The sequence below is a fragment of the Larus michahellis genome, chromosome 1 (assembly GCF_964199755.1).
Source record: "Larus michahellis chromosome 1, bLarMic1.1, whole genome shotgun sequence".
NCBI lineage: Eukaryota > Metazoa > Chordata > Aves > Charadriiformes > Laridae > Larus > Larus michahellis.
In genome coordinates this window covers 203,725,892-203,746,530 of record NC_133896.1, presented here as the reverse complement: position 1 = coordinate 203,746,530, position 20,639 = coordinate 203,725,892, and the positions used below count along the sequence as shown (strand labels likewise).

Genomic DNA, 20,639 nt, shown 5'->3' with positions numbered 1-20,639 from the left:
AAAAGCAGGTCTCCTTTTCAAGAGGGAAAGGAGTTAATAACAATGATCTGACATCAGATATGACAATTAAAATACTAGCTTCACCAAAAACTGAAGCTACAGACACTTTTACTCCAATTCTGGGAACTTTCATTTTGTATTTGGAAACCCCAAAACAGCCTAACTCACACACACATTCTACACCCCTCCCAGGAGATAGTATACCAGTGACAGGTTACAGCTTTAAAACACACAAGATGCTTTTACAATTTAAACTCAACAAAAGGCAGTTAGACAGTATTTAGCACTATAAATCCACTTTAAAGTAAAACAAAATCCTAGGAGTAAGGGCTCCTAGCATTCTATGATATCACGGTGTAGTGATAGTCAATTTAAACAGTTTTTTTTCACGGTGTTTGAAGGACCAGTCATCATGTATATAGTAGTGAGGTAGGATACTGTCCCCTCCCTGGGACTGATGTTTTCATATGCTCCCTTGCCAGAAAGGTCCAGGTCTCCTTACTGCAAATAAAATAATTACAAGCAAATAGCACATGAAGCTTTGTTTTTGTGGTTTTTTTTTTTCCCCTTTGCTGCATTAGAACATTTTGTGCATCTAAAAGAATCACCTAGGAAAAGCAATACTTAATTCAAGCCTATCAGCAGCCACGTGCTGCCCACAGGTAGTGTTCCATTTAAAAATACTTCCTGGAACTACCACCTGCCATCCAGACCTTTGTGAACAGGTAGGCAAAGAAAACCATCAATGATGACAGGACATGAAACACCAAAGAATTTCACTTGGGAGGAAAAAAACCAAAACTCAAAGTCAGCAATGTCAAACTCTTAATGGTGTAGCTACATTGAAAAAATGTAATTTCAAACTTCATACTGAAATAGTACCTATCCAGTTTATGTTCAGTTCCATTCTTCTTTCTATTTCTTAATGTTTAAGCAATACATACACTTGTCAGTCAGCATATACTTCACATCAGTTTCCAAAGAAAAAAAACATGAAACAATGAAACTGAAAACATGATGGGGGAAAAACCTGCTATTATTCTCCACACCCTCCCCCCTCCAAAAGCCTAGGGACGACAGACTGCCTTACTGTTGAATAGCTTCCCCTAAATTTGTCTTCTAGCCACTGTAGTCAAACTGGTATTAAGTGCTTTGGCAAAGTGGGGTGCAATCCATCAAATCTGCAAAGGCCTGCTTTTTTTCTCTGTTGGTGGTTCAGCTTTACGAGGAACATATATGCAAAGTAACAGCTCTCACATTGCTTCAAACTCATCGATACGCTGCTTTGTATTGCCTTGTCGGATTTGTCGAAGAGTCTTGTACTTATCACGGCCTGCTTTAACATTCTCAGCGTGAAGGACATCATTTTGTGTTTTCTTGGTTTCATCTCTGGCTTGAGCCAACTCAGAACTTAAAGCCTGTTGAACAAAATATTTGCATTTAAGTGCTTTGACTAATCTTTGCATGATTCTGGAATTTCTGTTAACGGTTATTCTGCAACTGGGATAAGGATTTCTCGAATGCCAACCTATGAAACACTTGTTGTGCTGTTCAATAACTCAAGTTGTGAGGTCTATCAGAAAGACCGCAGAGGGAAAGAGGAGTATAGGATTCCTTCCTTACATAAACGTGGGCATCAAACTAACAAAACAAAAAGGCCTCATACCATAACATGCACAGAAGAATAGGAACAGCAGGATAAAGCAGGAGAATGACCTTATTTTTCAATTTCTGCTTGACTAAAGACAGATCTTGTTTATCTCCCTGATCATGTTCAGTGATTGGCCAAGCAGAAAGGATATTACACATACGTGCTACTAAGATTTTGCTGCCAGAAAAAGAAGCAGCTTTCCATTTCTTTTATTTCCTTCCCAAATAGACATTTCATAACAAGGCAAAGGGTTACCACTAACATAGATTATTATACTTTGAGGGGTAAGACTAGTCTAGGAGGAAATGCTCCATTTCAGGGAAGTAAGATTAATCCAAAATGGGCATAATTCAGTTTTCACATTTACAACCTCTGTGAATAACTGCAAATAAACATAAATACTACTAAGCAAGCATGTGTTCATACCACTTAATAAATTTCAGTATTGAAAGGAGAGCATTAAGTTTTAACATTCAGTGTCCTGGACATTATATAATTATTAGAAATGTTTACTGGCCAATGCATAACATACTAATACTTTTAAGGTATAAAACACCATCTTATATCCAATCTTTCTATCTACTCCACTTCTAGAACGCTATGAATGATATGGGTTGGTAAATTAGTAATAAACATAGTAATAGATAAAAAGGCTGTTTCCTTGACACGCCATTATTTCAATGAGATTCCTGACAAATAAAGAGTGAAAGCCCAAAGCCTGAATTACGTCGATACAACCATGAATCTTCATTACCTGGAGCTGCTTCTTAACACGTTCATTTTTCTGCGTTTCTGTTACCCGTTCTTCCTCACTCCTGTGATTCATGACACCATCAGAAGACAGTTCTGCACTGGCTTCAGCATTGTTCTCATCATGTTCATCGTGTTCATTCTCTGTTGGAGGAATAACTGGTGGGGGGGGAGGAGGAGGAGGAGGAGGAGCAGACATCACAGATTTCAGTTCTTCTTTGGTCTTTTCCAAGTCCTCTTGGGCTGCAAAAGCCTAAATATAGTAAATAGTACTTAGCATCTTTTAAAATGATTTATGAATAGTCAGAAAAATAAAAATAAATGTTTGAGATGTTTTCAGACACGTGGGAACTGTCCTTTCTAAGTGACACGACAAGCTTACGTACTGAAATCTGTCAAATAGGAATACAGGGTAAAAAAAAAAAAGACAGGACTCAAAACCAACTGTACTGGAGTCCAGCTACTTCCAGCGGTAGACAAGAGACGAGAGAGAATAGGGCAGCCATAGTGATGGCTTTTCAACTTTCTTAGCCTCCTGACATTTGAGGCTCAGGGATTTCCTAAATCAAAGGTGATGTCTTTGAATTTTTTATTCAACCGGAACTTATAAGAATTTGTTCAATCACTTTTTGAACCCGTGCACACAATTACTATTCACATCCCATATCTAATTACACATTTTGTAAAGAAATATTATTTTGCTTCAAACTGTTGTGCAGTTACATTTGACGTGCCTTTGTTATTGTTCTGGTTCACCTTTTCACCACCACTCGTGATTTTATACAACTCCCTCCTGAGGTATTTTCTTTTCCAACACGAAGCTCCAATCTATTTCATCACCATATACAGGGAAGCCATTTCAAATTTTTGACCATACCTTTGTGATGAGAATTTCAACCCCTTCATGACTATTTAATATTAAGAAATTGGTTAAATAGAAGTACAGGCTGGCTTCAGTAGACTGGAGAAGAAAAACTTTTAAGAAAGGCTTCTCTGAAGCCTAAGGGAAAGAGACAGATTCAACCCCATGGATTTCCAGTGGGATTTCCGCACTCATCTCCCTTAGTTTCTTTGAAGTTCTGACTTCACACAGCATGAGCCCATTACTTTGTGCTGCCATTCTGAGGCTTCCTCTTCTTTCTTTTTCTTGGCCTCCTCTAGAAGTGCAATCTTGGCGGTGAATTCAGCAAGTTCTGCTGCCTGAAACAAACAAAAAAAATGAAGTAGAAGTTTTAATTTGGTATCATTTTGGCTCTGCAGTGGAAGAAAGCAGAGCCTTTGCTGTGATACAACTTGAAAAGAGTTAGTTACCATCCATCAGTTCTCTGCTAAAAATAGAAATTTTAAGCATACACGACAGAGGGAATGAATCAGTACTCCTGCCTGATGGAATTAAGTCCAGGAAAAAAAAAAAATTATCCTCTGCAATTCCAAAGCTTTCTGGGAAAGAGCAAGCTGTAGTTACAAATAGCATTTGGGATCATTTCAGTTTAATACAACTTTAATGGTTCCACCAATAGGATTATGATTCTGGATCATAATCTCAGTACTATTAAGCTAAATCTTGCCTTCAGAATTGTGTGCTAAATTTACAGAAGATCAGAAGTTGTGAAATAATTTCTTCTACTATTTTCGTGCCTTTCTCAGTTATTATGCACAAATCTTGAATTAGAAGTAGTCTAGTAGAGAACGTGAGAAGATATTGTAAATGCTGGAAATAGGGAATAAAAAAAAAAAACCCAACAACAAAAAGCCTCAAACAAAAAAAAAAAACCCAAACCACAGTGTCACCAACTCCCCACCATCACCATCAAGCTTCAGAACAGACCTGCCTCAGAAAACAGGCTTCCCAGTGGACTGCAGAAGGAAGCTACTCTTGTTCTCACATGGATAAACCTGACACTATTGGAAAGAGAATGTAGTGAGTGTTGTCAGTCTGAAATGTCTACTTCATCATTTAATTTCCCACAGCTCCAGAGTTTGGGGTTTTTTTCTGGCAAGAAGTGGCAAATCTAATGTAGCTTTCTAAAGAAGTTCCCAGAACTATCTGTAACGATATTTCACATACTTTTAGCTGTGTTGCAATGTACTTGTCCACTTGACAAAAATAGATAAAACCAAGAATAAAGGCTACATTTTCAATTATCTTTTTCCATTTGTTTCAAAACAGGGTTAGAAGCTTCTTACTAGCTGCTCCTGGTTCTTCATTTGATCAGCTGCCTGCTTGGCTAGAGCAGCTTTAGCTTCTTCAGCTGCTCGACGCTCTTTTTCCAGGCGCTCTGCTTCCTCTTTTGCACGCTTTCGTTCTTGATCCAGTTCTAGAGCTCTTCTAGTCTGTTCCTCTAGCTCTGCAAAAGGAAAATTTGCGGACAAGATATCACTGCCTAGCTCTTCTTCATATGCAACACAGATAACAGCTGTAACACACTCAAAATAAAGTAACCTAGAAAGCTGACAAATATTTACAAGGCTGCCTTAAGCTAAGAAGAGTTGTTGAGCTTGTTACCTGAAGCTATGCTCCACATCTGATTTTTTTCTCCCCCTCTCTTTAAGACATACTTTGGATATACTTCATCTCACCTGACTGTTCCAACAGCCCAGTGTTTCAGAAAATTATCACCTCACTGATAAAACTAAACACCCAAATATACGTACGTATACATGCACATACACCCTCACTCTTACTATTGAGATTTTTAGATACATTAAATCAAACTCTCTTACAGTAAAAAAAACTAAGAAAACCTCTTCTACTCTACTGAAATGCCTGACCAAGATTCCTTAATTGCTACAGGCAATTTAGGTGCGTGTCTCCAGCAAAATGACCTAAGACCCATTGGAAGTGTCAGAAAAATTCTCTGTAGAACAGAGCCAGAAAGATGCAAACAGGAACATTTTAAATCAAGAGAGGTATAATAGTTGTCTAACTGCCTGGTTCGCAAAATATTGCTATCTGAAGGGCAGAACCCTGAACGAAACCAGTAATGCGAGGTAAGATTTGCACAGGCAAAATACACTCCTCTGATGTGCAAAATTAAGTTCCTATGAAAAAAGTCTTTCAGAAGTTCCTTGCTGATTCTAATAACTTTTCCACCATGTTTTTGTATAGCACAGCTTCCATAGATTCCTTCACCTAAAAAACCACTCAGTTATTGCAATGATCCATTTGCCCTTCACCATATGCTTTGATACTAAAAAAGCATTTCCACAGGTATGCTGACACATGCTTCATCTTTGCACTTGTAGTTTTAAGTAGGTCTCATTCAACTATGTGGAGTGGCACAAATGCAGTACTTAGAAAATTAAATAAAATGCATAAATATTTAAAAATGCTACTGAAACAAAATCTTTCCATGAAGACGGAGAACGCTTAACTACCAGGTCAACTACAAGAACGCAGACGCCATTTATATAAACACTTTTCCATACGTGAACAGAATGCTAAAAAAAGGGCAACACATGAACATTATGTATTGCATCAGAAATTCGGCTATATTGCTTACAAGGGTTATGAGAAAGTGTACATTGTTAAACCTTTAGAATCACCCTGACACTGTTTTGTCCTGGGCTAAACTGCTGTCCCTTTAACAACTCCAGGGCACAATTCATGTGTTACCTGCCTAGATGCGTCCAACCTGTTCTGCATTGAAAGACTGAAAAAATGCAGGGGCAGAGCTGGAGAACAGCGCCAGGCATACGTCATTTATTTGCATAGATTTAGTCAGTGATTCTCTCTATTGTGCCTGAAGCCAACAGTTATGAACAGAAGACAGGAACAACATTTTTATGAATGTGAACCAAACCTGAAGCAAAAGAAGAACACGAAGAGGAGGGACTGGGAAGTAGTGGAGGCAGGGACTCTGCAGGGTGGTTCAACACAAAGAACCATGACTGCTGAAACTATATTCCCTAAAATCTAACAAGATTTTGATTTTAAAATTCTCAAATCTTACAAGCGAATAGGAAAATGAAGGAACAAGGAATTTCCAAATGAAAAGCTTAATTCAACAAAATCCTAGAAGTACTTTGAATCATCTTCTCTAACGTTCCTGCTCCCTCCAGCTCCAGGTTTTCAGCACGTTAAGCATTTCATAACCCTAGGTTGAACTGTGTACGCATTAATTTCCTTTTTATTCAAGAAAATTTAAACTGTTGCTACATTAGGAATTGGTTTTGTATTACAAATATACACCCATATGCATGCACACCATCTTTTAACTCTTAACATTGAAAAAGAATCTCTCTTAAATAATACACCACTAAATTCTTGTTATTATTAGTGAAATAAATTTAAAAAAAAAAAAACCAACAACAAAACACTCACCCATACCAAGAGAACTGTGGAACTGAACTACCTAACTGAACTAAACATTGTCATCAGATATAAGAAATCTGGTACCAGTAAGAGCTCACCTTTCTGAGCTTTCATTGTTTGTTCCTCAATTTGTCTTAAGCGTTCCATTAATTCTTCCTTTTCACGCTCTATTCTTTCCTTTTCCTTTTCTGCTATCTCCCTTTTCTTCTTCTCATTTTCCAGTTGTGCCCTAAAAGAAACCCAAAAAACAAACAGTAAAAGGGTTTTTTTAACCTCAAACAAATTAAATTCTACTCTAAAGATGCCGACAGCCTATTTTTCAGTTTACTCAGCTAGCAGAGAAGCACGCAGTTTTAAATATTTCAAATTCAGTTTACAAAAAATGCAAGAACAACAAAGTTTCTGTTTCAAAATACTGTACAGAAAAACAATTTATGAACAGAACTGATTAGCAACCCTGGTTACGGTTCAACTAGGTAAATCCACAATTATACCTGCATTTTAGACATGGCTGATGTTTCATCTGGGCTAGAAATGGCAATGGTATTTTTTTAAATATACAAAAGGTAAGCCATGACATTCTTCACTGAACTTGCTTTAAAGGTTCACCTGTAGAGTATAAAAGTCCCTAAGGATCAAGCAACAGAGAGTTAAGACTGTTTCACAAAAACATAACGAGAAACAACACTACAGCTACTATTACTATGCTGAAAGCTCCAAAAAAAGATACGGCTTTTTATTAAGACAGGTGAGCCATGTCAGTCCACAAACGTGCTTATATATTACAGAAAGAAAAGCAGCTCTCTCTTTTCTAGAATGCCAAGATGTCTGATATTCTATGACTTAGTTTTCTTAAAAGGGTAGAAGAATTTTTTCTGGTTCATGGAAGTTTGTTAATTACCTTTCCAATTGTTTCTGATGTTTCTCCTCTCTAGCTTGGGCCTTCATCTGTTGCACTTCAATTGTATCAGGTTTCCTCCTCCTCATGTACAATTCATGATTTCCCATACACAGTGCCAAAATTCGCTTGTTAATTCTCAGACGGGGTGCATAAAAAACAAAATCCTAGCAAAAATAATGGCAGCACATCCATTAATCTAAAAATACAGTTGTGACAAAACACAAAGCATTACTGCCTGCTTGCATTTAAACTTACAAGTATTACATGTTAAATTTAAACTTAAAGTATTTTAACATTCATCCTCTGAGCAATACAACACCATGATCTATAAACTTAGTTAGCGTCAGGAACTTGCAAGATAAATTCAAAATTACACAGGGAGTCCTCCATGTAGAGGCTAGCTAGTTTACATGAAATTATTTATTTAAACTTCTAAAAAAGTGAGACTAATCTCTTACTCTATTTCTGAAGAGTTTTGACCTAGAAAGTCTCATGAAACATGCTGCTCTAATACAAAAAAAAAAAAAAAAAAAACCAGAGGTGAGGGCCAGAGAATTTAGCATCTTACACTGTGGCTTTTCAACACATCACAAAATACAAAATATTAGTTGATTTAAATTAAAAAAAAAAAAAAAAAGGTAGAAATCTTAAAAGTATCAAGTAGAACGAAAAGAGAGAAAATAAACATACCACAGTATGACAATGAAAATTTCCTTTTGGTTACTGACTATTCAAGAATAATAAATGTCACAAAATATTTACTCATGCCATAACGCCAAGTCCCTGCAGGCTGAAATCTCTTCATATACAAAGGCATACTATTCTACGCACTACTTACAGGGGCCTTTTTGTCAATTGGCTTTATGACAAATTTTTTGTCATTAAAAGAGATGTTTCTTATTTCACTCCAAGGAAAACCAATCTTGGGTGTCAGCCTTCAAAGAGAAAAAGTTCTCATTAGAAGCAGCAAAGGTGTGCACTTTATTTATGTCCACTAAGTCTTAACTCCGTACCATTTTCACTATCACAGTTACATTTACAAAACATAACAACAATTCAAGCATATTTTGCCAGACAATTTTTTTATTTTTTTTTTAAACACATTATTCCATCAAACGACTAAATTAGATAATGAATAAATTACATGGCACTGTAACAGAAGGAATTTAGATATGTGACTTATTCTACTAGGATTAAATAGATGCTAAACATCACAATCATGTACTGATTCTTTATAACCTATTGATAATTTTATTTTCACTGAAAAGAATAACTATTTAAATTTGAGAAAAGTCTGACATTTCAGAGACTGAAATTAAATTAGCCTTCAGCAATGCTGTACTTCGGTTTAACTCAGATGCAAGATGTGTGCTCTTACATTTCTAAAGTTCAAGTTAAAATTTATTTCCCTTGCATCTTAAGTAAAATAAATTCAGTTCAGAAACCATTACAATGTTACGCACCAGCTGCATAATTGTAAATATTTTTCTCCATGAGCACAGAACATTTTTTCAATTCATATTATCTTAATTACAAGCATGAGAAAATGTTTAAATATTTGATTGCTAACTATCAGGTGTTAAAGAATACCAAAAATTGGTTGATCATTTAATCTGATCTGAAAATTTTCTGAATATATCCTTCATTCAGGAGTTATATTGCCATCTAATGGCAATTAAGGCTTAGAGAATTTTGTTACAGAGTATATGAATCAAAGAGCATTGAGTTTCAGTTCAGCTCACAGCCGTTACCTGGTGTTTGAAACATCATGTTTAACTTCAAATCACTGGGAAAGGACTGTTGACATCAGATACTACTAATAAGTGTTTTGGAAAGAAATAAAAGAATAAGTCTGTTGTTCTGTTTTCAGATTCTTCAAGTTTTGTACATTTCAGCTTTACCCTCTTCAAGTAGGACAGAATATTTGATCTCTTCATCGGGGCACAAGATTCATCTATTTTCTTTGATATCTGAAAGATTTCACTTTTAGATACCAAAGTTCTTCATGCTCTAACAGCTACAATCCTAGTCACTGCTCTTACAGAACGTTTCTCATTAAATATGTTGCTCAGCTTCTCAATGTCCTTTTCATCCTGACTGAAGAGGAAGACTTAAGGGAGTGAAAAGTACAGAAAGAAACCATATAAAGATGATTTAGCTCTCATACATCCATATTAAGCAACATAAATTTAAGTTTCGAACAGAACTGTCCTTCCTTTCCCTTCTTTTACATCCCTATTTAATCTTTTAAATTCAAATATTCTGGCAGTTAACATCTATCTCTCTTTTTCTATCTTTTACATAGATTAAAAGGTCTTTGAGAACCTGTTTTGCTAAATTTTATCGAACACAAAATAAGCTGCTTTTTTTTTAATCTCAGATAGGATCTCTTAGGATAGACTGCAAAATGAGTATTAGCCACTTACTTATCATCATGCTCATAAATATTCAGACCCAAAGCATCGACTCCTAGCCACAATTCAGTTCCTTTTTTATTCTTTATTTCAAAATAGTTGACTCCATACATTTCCAAGTCTTGTGCTATCTTAAGGTATTCCATCATAGAATCTTCCCTGATGAAAGAAGGGGAAAAAATGGCATAGTGTAGACAAATCAGAAGTACACTGTAAGAATAAGGGAACTGCAGAAAAACTAGTTAGTGTAAAATTTAGTTAGGAATTAAACCTCTCTCTCAAATTCATGCATACATTGACTCAGGTACTTGTAGTACACCCAAGTACAGTCCAATCATCACACTTTGTCTTCTCAACCCGTGAGCTAAAGAAATACTAAATATATTTTAGAGGCAGGCAACTGTGGACAAAGGCAGTTGACAACCTTATCATGTAGGCAAGCCAATAACCTAATTGGAAACTCAACCCTCATTGAAGCTTTCATGAAAGTTTCTGATAACTGCCTACCCTGGTCGTAATGAAAGAAAGCAGTTACCAAACAAATATGCTGCTTCCCAAAATACATCTTAGTAGTAACAGCAAACCTGGAAGGTCTTGGAACATTTTTTATGTAATTACCTTAACATTCCCCTGTGCTCTTCATGCCAGTTCTGTATTCTTTCTTCCCACTGTTCTTTTGTCAGTTTGTGCTGTTCTAACACGCTGTGAATAAAAGTTGTTTCTGTTAAGTGACACCGACAACCTATTTAACCTCCAAAGTTATAAAAATAAGTTTGGTTATGCAGCATAACATATTCTTTAATTGAATAAGCTTAAACATGACTTCCTATACACTCCTCATCTTTTTAACCTGAACAGACACAGAAACTTTGTATTTCAATAAAGACACTGTTAAAATAGCATGAAATCACTTCTTTTTTCATGGTATTCTATAGTCTTTGTAAAATAAAAGTCACAACATGGCATGTCTCAGGTTTCAGTAAAGTTATAAAATGTAACGTTTGGAACACCTGAAAATACAGACCCATAAAATCCTCGTACAACAATGCTGAAAATTAATCTCTAGGTATGCACAGATACAGTCAAGCTGTCATTCTGCTGTCACTTGAAAGAAAAAAGTAAAACATTACGACAAGTTAGCAGACTAGTTTGGGGGTTTTGGAGGGGTTTTTTGTTGGTTCTTTTTTTTTAAATAAGTGAAATAAATAGTGAAGCAATTTCAGAAAACTATTTGACATTTATCTACAGCAGGCTGCAATGATGGAATTTATTTTCACCTACTAGAACTTTCAGTGTAGTACTGCAGTAAGAAATCAAATGCATATGATAACTTTATTATGCTTTTATTCCATGCACCCAGCATTGCAAGCATTCCTAGAGAAAGTATTTTGAAGGGCAACTTAAAAAAAAAAAAAAAAGAGAGAGAGAGACTGGAGAGAGAGAGAGAGAGACTGCAAGATAAACTTACTAAAGTAGTAAGTTCTCTTCACTCAGAAAAGTAAGTATTTACTACTTTTCCCTACATTTTTAGCAAAGTACAGACTGAGTGATGCAGAAGATAGTAGCGCATGTTTCTTCTGTTGCAGGATCTCTGTCACTCAATTTGCTACTCTGCCCCATATCTAGCGAAGCGCACTTTTCAGTGGTACCCATATCACATTTTGATTTGCTTAGCATGCATCCCTATCAACAGGCTTTCCTCCTCAAAAGTGCGGCAGAGGTTTTAGTTTTTGCACCTGCACAAAGCTGACGTGTTCACAGCTAAACAATACAAGAGCATGCAATGACAAGTCATCCTTTTTGTTTGTTTTCTCATCTTTAGCCTTGAATATAAGTATAAGCCCTAAATATAATATTTACAGAAGCCTGTTACAGAATGCTCAAAGTAGAACAGCCTACTTCGGCTGTAATAATCTGAAAGAAACTTGTAAATGATTGCCATTACATAAAAAAAATTAAATCCAAGTCTTCTAGGACAATGTTAATTTATTAAAGAAGTTCTATAATTAAATCAGGCCTGACTTTTACGTTGTGATATTTACATTGTGAGCTGCTTTCCACCATTATTTCTTCTACTCCTCTAGCAGATACTCACAAAACGTTCAAAAGCAAAGGACAAAACAGGATACTGCAAAATACACTATCCCAGGATTATGTCACACAAGGTCCCATCTGAAAATAAGAGACCTGCTCCCAAGCTCTTCACAGAATGGTTGAAGTTGGAAGTGACCCCTGGAGGTCATCTTGTCCACCCCTCTGCTCAAGCAGGGTCACCTACAACCAGTAGCCCAGGACCACATCTAGACAGCTTTGAATACCTCTAAGGACGGTGATTCCACAAGCTCTCCAGGCAACCTGTGCCAGCACTTAGTCATCCTCATGCTGACTTGTGCGTTCTTGGGCTTTCCAAATTAATTTAAATTTCTACTTCTGTAGAAATTCTTTGCACTTTCCTCTTTTTTGAGCTGAATTTGAGTTGGGAGACATGAGGCAATGGGCACAACTGAAATACAATTCAAGTGTATTTCACTTCATAGAATTCTATGATTCTATGAAGTGAAATATACTTGAATGGAGTTTTTTATTTTATTTCTTTACTACAAAGGTGGTCAAATACTGTAACAGGTTGCCCAGAGAGGTTCCACAGTGTCCATCCTCGGAAATATTCGAAACCCACCTGGAAAAGGCCTTGAGCAACCCGCTGTAATTAGAACAGAACAGAATACTCCAGTTGGAAGGGCCCTACAACAATTATCTAGTCCAACTGCCTGACCAAAAGTTAAAGCATGTTATTAAGGACATTATCCCAATGCCTCTTAAACACTGACTAGCATGGGGCATCAACCACCTCTCTAGGTGACTCTGAGTGAGGGGATTGGACTAGATGGTCTTCAGCGCTCCCTTCCAACCTCAAACGATTCTGCGTTTCTATGATACTCTGAACAAAGCTGGCAATGTCTTTGGCGATAGCCATCTTGTCATTTGGGCCCCTCCATTCTCGCTTCACATGCTACTGATGACACATCGCTAGCAGATATGCAAGGACTATTGCAACAGAATAACTCAAGCAAGGACCCGATGCCTTGTTGCTACCGAGCTCATAGTTTTGAGACAAAAAACATGCAGTAGTTTTGACAGGGGAACATTAAGACTCTATAATTAATGGGAACTGCAAATCTTTTTTCACCCTTTTCAGTAAAATTTTGCAAAGCTAGTCTACTCTGGGAAACAGATAAATATTTTTGACATTATACTGTATATTGTTCTAAAGTATTTTTATGACGAACTTGTTAGTTTTCTGGCAAATCTCATGGCAACAGGAGGCAAAACAGGAATAACTGTGCTAGAATGAATACAAAAACTACGAGCTCGTTCAGTGCAGACTGGCACACGACTGGTTGAAAGCGTATGCTGGGAAATCATCTGAACATTTGTCTACTGAAAAGGTGCATCTTAAATATTTGAATTTGTGTCATACACAAGCACTCCACTGTTCACAGGCTGTCATCATAACTGAGCAAAACTCAAGATTTGTGAATTAACATATTCTGCAATGACACTTTTACAGGTTCTACATCTCCCTGCCTTCCTAACAAAGGGTATTTTTCTAGAAAGAGGTATAGAGTTCACTGTCACAAGGAAGGAAGTAAACAGCCAAAACCAAACTCTTAGCCAGGATTTTTAAAAAAATGAAACATTTTCAGGAATATCTGTTTCAATACTTCACCATAATCCTTTTGAAATGCTTTTTTGCTTGCTAGAAAGTTCTCAAGCTTAGTTACACTAATAAGTGAGTTTTGACTTTTACTCTTCAAGCCAAAGAGACAAAGAATATGACTTTTAAAGAAATCTCAAATTATTCTACGGGTCTCATTTCTTTGAAGATGCTTTAGTGTTACATATTTAGTAAGCACACGTTTGTCCATGATACATCACTACGGATTCACCTACACTAACAAAATTGTCTAACTTTGCACATTTCTGTTGCAATGCTTCTCTTGCTGCCCAAACATGCCAGGGGCACGGTTTCAGTTATGTAAATAAACAGAACGATAATCTTGGTGCTCACTTTTCCTAACCAATTAAATGAATGACTGATACAGGAGAGTTTATACTCAACAGCGATGGCAACAATTTAGTTTCTAAGTTTTCCACCCAGGACAGCTTTTTTCTGTAATATGTTTTATTTGCAATACACTTTGTAATTATTTTTAGGAAATTATTATCATTTAAGTGTACAAAAACATCAAGTACGGAAGAAAAAGAGTGAGTATCAAATTAATCTTAATGACTTCTACATTAAAGTATTTTGATTTTAATTTAGCAGAAGCAAGCCTCCAGGAACATTAGATCATTTTGGAGTACTTTGGAAATTTGTTCAACTAAATCTGTGCAGATGGTTGTGGATGGGACAGGAAATAGGTCTGAGGAAACCCATGGTTGTGACACATCTTTAGAGTCTAAATTAAGATCTCTTAAATTTTACTAGCAAAACATGCACTCTTAAGAAAACTACCATTAAACGCACACTATCACTTAATATTTTAATGATAAAAAACATGCTGTAATCAAGTTTATATGCAGCAGATAATGCAAAAACATACGTAGTCTCACTTACCGCTGCGGGAGAAGTCTGTCATTGGCTAGGTAGCCTAGTTTATGTACCTCCTTACTGTAATCTCCATACTTGGACTGCACAGCATAAGAAGCCAGAAGAACGGCAGTTTCTGGTGGGCAATATATTTCATCATTTAAGATCGCTTCTTTGACTTGCAGGAAGAAAAGTCTCTGAGTTATTTCCTGAATTAATTCTTCAGATACATCCTCTGGAAAAAACTTGGCCCTGAACTTAAACTGCAAAGGATTTTCTTTCCTTACGTCTTGCTGGGTTACCTGAGGGAGACGAATAAAGAAATAAATAAAAAGGGAACTAAATGGTATATTAATGTAATTAACTCAGTAGTAATCAACTCTTTAGCTCCTCTACACTGAAATCCAGTCCTTCCTGACAAGCCTATTGTGGAACTCACTAAAGGTTCACATGGCGCTGAATCAAGTAGACCAATCTGGACAAATCAGACAGTTTTGAAATGCTACTCGAAAGCTGTTTAAAAATTTTTTGTAGGCTTGCATTAATTTGTATTTATCACAATAAAGATCTAGAAAAAAAGAAGTTGTAATACATACTAAAAAAATCAAAACTATATCCAACACACTATATTTTATCATCAAATAATACAGTGATTGTTGAAAGGTACATTGATAATAAAATAAATCTCGTACATCCCGATTCCTCAAGCACCTTATTACACACTTAATTTTATGTGCACTAGTAGGCCCTCTAGAATTTCTTCACTATGCATGAAATTATACATCTGTTTGCTTGACTTGTACGAAGTATCAAAAACTGCAAATATAATGCAACCGTTTAATCACATATGTAAGACAGCATAAGTACTATAGTCAACATTTCAGACGTCAATTTTAAAAGTTTTGCTCGCTTTTCATTGTTGTCCAACTGCTTCTGATTTACATACACAGTATTTCACTTTAATCTCACTAGTGAATGATTAGTTGTGCTCTTGCCATAAAAAACCCCTTTATTTGCACATCTACTTCGCGATTTATCAGATCTTATCTGTATTTACAGCAAATATTTAAATAGTAACTTACAAGTTAGAACCAGTTTATGATAGAATCATAGAACCATAGGGTTGGAAGGGACCTCTGGAGATCATCTAGTCCAACCCCCTGCCAGAGCAGGGTCACCCAGAGCAGGTTGCACAGGAACGCGTCCAGGCGGGTTTTGAATGTCTCCAGAGAAGGAGACCACCCCTCTCTGGGCAGCCTGTTCCAGTGCTCTGCTGCCCTCAAAGCAAAGAAGTTCCTCCTCATGTTTAGGTGGAACTTCCTATGTTTCAGTTTGTGCCCATTACCTCTTGTCCTGTCACTGGGCACCACTGAAAAGAGCCTGGCCCCATCCTCCTGACACCCACCCTTTAAGTATTTATAAGTGTTGATAAGATCCCCCCTCAGCTGTCTTTCTTCCAGACTGAAGAGACCCAAATCCCTCAGCCTTTCTTCATAAGAGAGGAGTTCCAGTCCCCTAATCATCTTGGTAGCTCTCTGCTGCACCCTCTCCAGCAGTTCCCTGTCCTTCTTGAACCGGGGAGCCCAGAACTGGACACAGTACTCCAGATGCAGCCTCACCAAGGCAGAGTAGAGGGGGAGGATGACCTCCCTTGACCTGTTGGCCACACTCTTCTTGATGCACCCCAGGATGCCATTGGCCTTCTTGGCCACAAGGGCACATTGCTGGCTCATGGTCATCCTGTTGTCCACCAGGACTCCCGGGTCTCTTTCAGCTGAGCTGCTCTCCAGCAGGTCAGCCCCCAAACTGTACTGGTGCAGGGGGTTACTCCTCGCCACTTGCCCCTGTTGAATTTCATAAGGTTCCTCTTTGCTCAACTCTCCAGCCTGTCTATGTCTCTCTGTATGGCAGCACAGCCTTCTGGTGTGTCAGCCACCCCTCCCAGTGTTGTGTCATCGGCAACCTTGCTGAGGGTGCACTCTATCCCCTCATCCAGGTCACTGATGAATATATTGAAGAGGACTGGACCCAGTACTGACCCCTGGGGAACACCACTCGTCACTGACCTCCAACTAGACCCTGTGCCCCTAATCACGACCCTCTGAGCTCTGTCTTTCAACCAGTTATCTATCCACCTTCCTGTCCATTCATCTAACCCACTCTTCCTATGATGATGATGCATTTAAGAATCAAATGTTACAAGCTTTAAAAAAAAAAAAAAAAGAAAAAAAAAAAGAGATAACTGCCTTAGTCTAACTTAATGAAATCAGCACACCCTTGCTGCTCCTGTACTGCACCAGCAATTTAACTTGCTAAAGACTTCCATAGAGCCACGTCTTCTGCATTTTTCACAAATGATACGCCAAATCCTGTACTCTCCAACCACTGGAGGCAACTCATTAGGGCTAACAAAAATATTTGTAGCACGACAACATTTATTGCATATGAAACAAGACACCTATCAAATTCTAGAAGACAGCTTTGGTGGTTAGCAGGTTTAACATGCTGGATTTACCATAAAAGAGAAGTAAAGATTATATAAATGCAGACAGTGGGACTTGCTCCTAAAAACTTTCCAATTTACCTCCTAACACTGAAGATAAAAAAAGGTATTCTTTATTAAGTTCAACTCAAAAAAGAAAAAAATCTCTTTATTCTAAACATTGCCATTAATAACCTGACAGTCAAAACAAAAAGTTACCACTCAAATTCATAATAGAATTTAAAGTAAAATGACCTGCTTCCCAATAGCTGGGAGATACAAGGTGCTCAGTGCTGTTGGGGAAAAAGGAAACAAAAATTATCCTACAGTCTACCTATTAGACACCTAAACAGAAGTTTAGGAGACTTATTATTGCTGCCTTGTTTAAAGATCTATAGCTGTAGACATGCAAATTCCTGAAGCTCAAATACCTCTCTCACACACCCACCCCCCTAACTGTAAAACATTTATGTTATTGTATTTTGCTACATGAAAACAGGAAAATCATATGAATTTAAGTTTTCCTAACACATGCATCACCATGGTACTGGAAATACAGGAAGTGGCATCTCCTTCTCAAATTAAATGTTGATGCAGCTTTGCATATTCTTTTATAACTAACCAAACTTAACAGGGTATTTTGCCATTTAAAGCAAATGAAAAGCAATTTTTCAACTAAATTTGAAGCCAGCTGTGTATCACCTACAACAGTAAAGCAGCAACCCTTAGAAAAGTATACTTCAAACTGTACACTTCCCTAATATTAGGGAATTCTTACCTTTTTATTTAGCTTCAGCCAAGTTGAGTAGCCTTTGCTGTCCACATACTGTAGCCCAAAAAACCAGACTTCACGAAGACCAACAGTTTTCACTACCTAAAGATAAATGATCCATAATCATCAGTAATCACTACAGCAGGATTTTTTTATGGTAACGAAGCTACAGAAACCATCTCAAACTGAAGTGTAATCAAGTTTTAAAAGAACAAAACAAATTAAAGTAGTAGCAAAACATCAGGTTCAGAACAGCATTCAGCTCAGAGTTCTAAATAAATTCAAACACCGTGTTGTCAAACTACTAATTGGAGTGTGCAGATTACTGCATACATCAAACTCAGCACCTGAGTAGTACAAGGACCCTGATATTTCAAAGCACATCTGGGAAGTAATCTGCAGACCTACAGACAAGTAAGGTTATTTCAACAGAAGACAACTGGTGAAACTATAATAAAGAATAATCCTTATGGACAAGTATGAGGTAATGAGGATGAATCACCTCTTTCAAATATTTTTAAGATCTTCTAAGAGTTAATGATAAAAGGGATAAGGACGATCTAGCTGATAAGCCATACATGGATTTCCTGTAAGATTTCTGATCAGGTCTATCACCAAAGGCTACTAAAGAAACAAAATTGTCCTTGAATAGAGGGAAGGTCTTTTTATGGATATACTAGTTAAAAAGAAAGCAAAAAAACCAAGTGAACTGTTTTCACAACAGATTTTTGTAACCACTAGGGAAGTCCCCCAGGACTTCATATGTGATCTGTAAAAAACGATGAAACTGATGTGACGAAGCCTGCTGTAGAAAATCTTACATAAAGATCTGTCAATGAACAGTAAAAAGGAAGACAAACCTCAATAAAAGAATGTATTTAATAAAAACAAAATACTGTGCATAAAAGACAGCAACTTTATTACGCGAATAAGGTTCTCATTGTAAAGGGAAAAAGCAACAAAGCCATTATATTACTATACACGCCTATGGTATTCCCAAATCTCTAATACTACATACGGACTGGTCACATCAACTTAAAGGATGCTGCAGCACTGGAAGTGTTTCAGAAACACTGAGAAGAATGATCATTGACATGAAAAATTTTCTGCATAGCTAAGAACTAAAGCTACTGACAGAAACGAGGAAAGGAGAAATATGATATTGGTCTAAAAACTTGCAGGGCATGTAGAAGGAAAACAGGGAATGATTATTCATTACTTCTCATAATGTAAGAATTAAGAGAATCAACAGAAATCATCAGATAGCAGGTTCAAAGCAAACAAGAAGCAGCACTTTTGCTACACAGAGTATAATGAAACTGCAACTATCTTACAAGTCTTTTGCATAGTAAAAGTACATGTGGATTCAATAAGCAATTAATCAGAAAGGCCCAGCAAAGATTATTAAATAACTGTAAACTCTGGTTCCAAAAGACTCAGTATGACAGTACTTACGTATGTTCTCAGGTTGGACCATGCTGGCAAGATGGTTTACTGAAGGCTGTTATATGGAAGCATTCAGATGCATGTGAAGTAAATAGAATTTTACACATAGATCCTCCTCCATTTTAAAGTAGTACTATCGGGTTGCAAAATTAAAATTTTGACAATTAGAAAACGTTACAAGATAGCTGTGCAAACCAACTTCTGATGCCTTGCATATTATTACTTAACAATCACTCAAGTGCACCTTTTTTCCTCCTCTACCCTTTCACCTTCAAGCTCCAAAGCACAGAACGGACAATGTTCATGAATCCAACCTGATTCCTTTAGTGAGCAGTTATTTTCTCTAGAATTCCTACATCATTTACTTTAGAACATAAGAAATGTTAAGAACCAGTTTATGTTACTAACATGGTCCTGTGTAACATTAAATTAAAAGACCTGCTGCTTCTTCTGGCACAGATCTCCTATATGATGCTGATCAAACTACTTAGTGCTTTATCAGATGACTCTGAGAATGCTCTGCTCTTTGCAGCTGTCAAAGTGGAGCCTTTGTACCTGATCAGCTCTCTCTGAGCTGCGTAAGTCAGTAAGAACGGCAGATGCTCAACAGCTCTGCCCGTAAGGCATAAAGAGACAAGTGCTTATGCTCACGTCAAAACATTTTGCTCTCACCTGCTAACTACGGCCCTTCAACTGATGGGCACGTTGCACGTTATTTAAATACAGACAACTTGTCTACTGCGTTGCAGAGTTACACATGCTTGCAAATCAACACCAAAACCAGCTTACACGTTAGCCTGTTTTACTTCAGACTCCACAAATAAGGAAAAAGCACCATCTATCACTGCCTCTCAGCTCAAAGCAAATAGAAAAAAAAAATTTCTGAAACTTTGTTCCAAGATAATATAAGCACTTAGGCACTGCAGTCATGTAATATGAGAAAAAAAGTAGACAATGGGAAACCTAGGAGTTTGATTCTGGCTCAAAACATGCATGAAATAGCTTTAGGCAAGTCTTAATCACACCTGTAAAACAACTTTATCCACCATCACATCCTACAACTTGACTATTAATAGGCAATAAAAACTTCTGGGAGAATAAAAGCAACCACAGCAATAGACGTGTTTTGGCAAATCAAGACATACACATAAAGACAACCTAGCAAGAATTCCATTGAGTCAGCTTCCAAAAAGATTGTAAGGGAGGCTTCTGAGGTATCTGGAAAGGACAGTGAGGTGTAGCTTGAAATAAAGGCGACAACCCTCCCATTCTTTCTGAATGGCAACTACAGTGAATCGGAGGTACTGATGCTCAATA

At 37.1% G+C, this 20,639-nt stretch overlaps 1 protein-coding gene across 2 annotated transcripts in view; it reads right to left on the bottom strand.

The window, feature by feature from the left end:
* Positions 1-20,639, bottom strand: part of RDX (radixin) — a 51,089-nt gene that overhangs the window by 9,842 nt on the left and 20,608 nt on the right. The window contains exons 4-14 of one of the 2 annotated variants that reach the window (XM_074569943.1): positions 17,883-17,978; positions 14,650-14,924; positions 10,650-10,733; positions 10,044-10,190; positions 8,456-8,552; positions 7,618-7,781; positions 6,815-6,945; positions 4,589-4,749; positions 3,509-3,601; positions 2,406-2,654; positions 1,258-1,418 (exon numbers count right to left, since the gene is read on the bottom strand). In XM_074569943.1, coding sequence (XP_074426044.1) covers positions 1,258-1,418; positions 2,406-2,654; positions 3,509-3,601; positions 4,589-4,749; positions 6,815-6,945; positions 7,618-7,781; positions 8,456-8,552; positions 10,044-10,190; positions 10,650-10,733; positions 14,650-14,924; positions 17,883-17,978 — 1,658 coding nt within the window. Of the gene's footprint in view, positions 1-1,225; positions 1,419-2,405; positions 2,655-3,508; positions 3,602-4,588; positions 4,750-6,814; positions 6,946-7,617; positions 7,782-8,455; positions 8,553-10,043; positions 10,191-10,649; positions 10,734-14,649; positions 14,925-17,882; positions 17,979-20,639 lie in introns of both variants that reach the window. The other variant, XM_074569951.1, reaches the window with a different exon arrangement.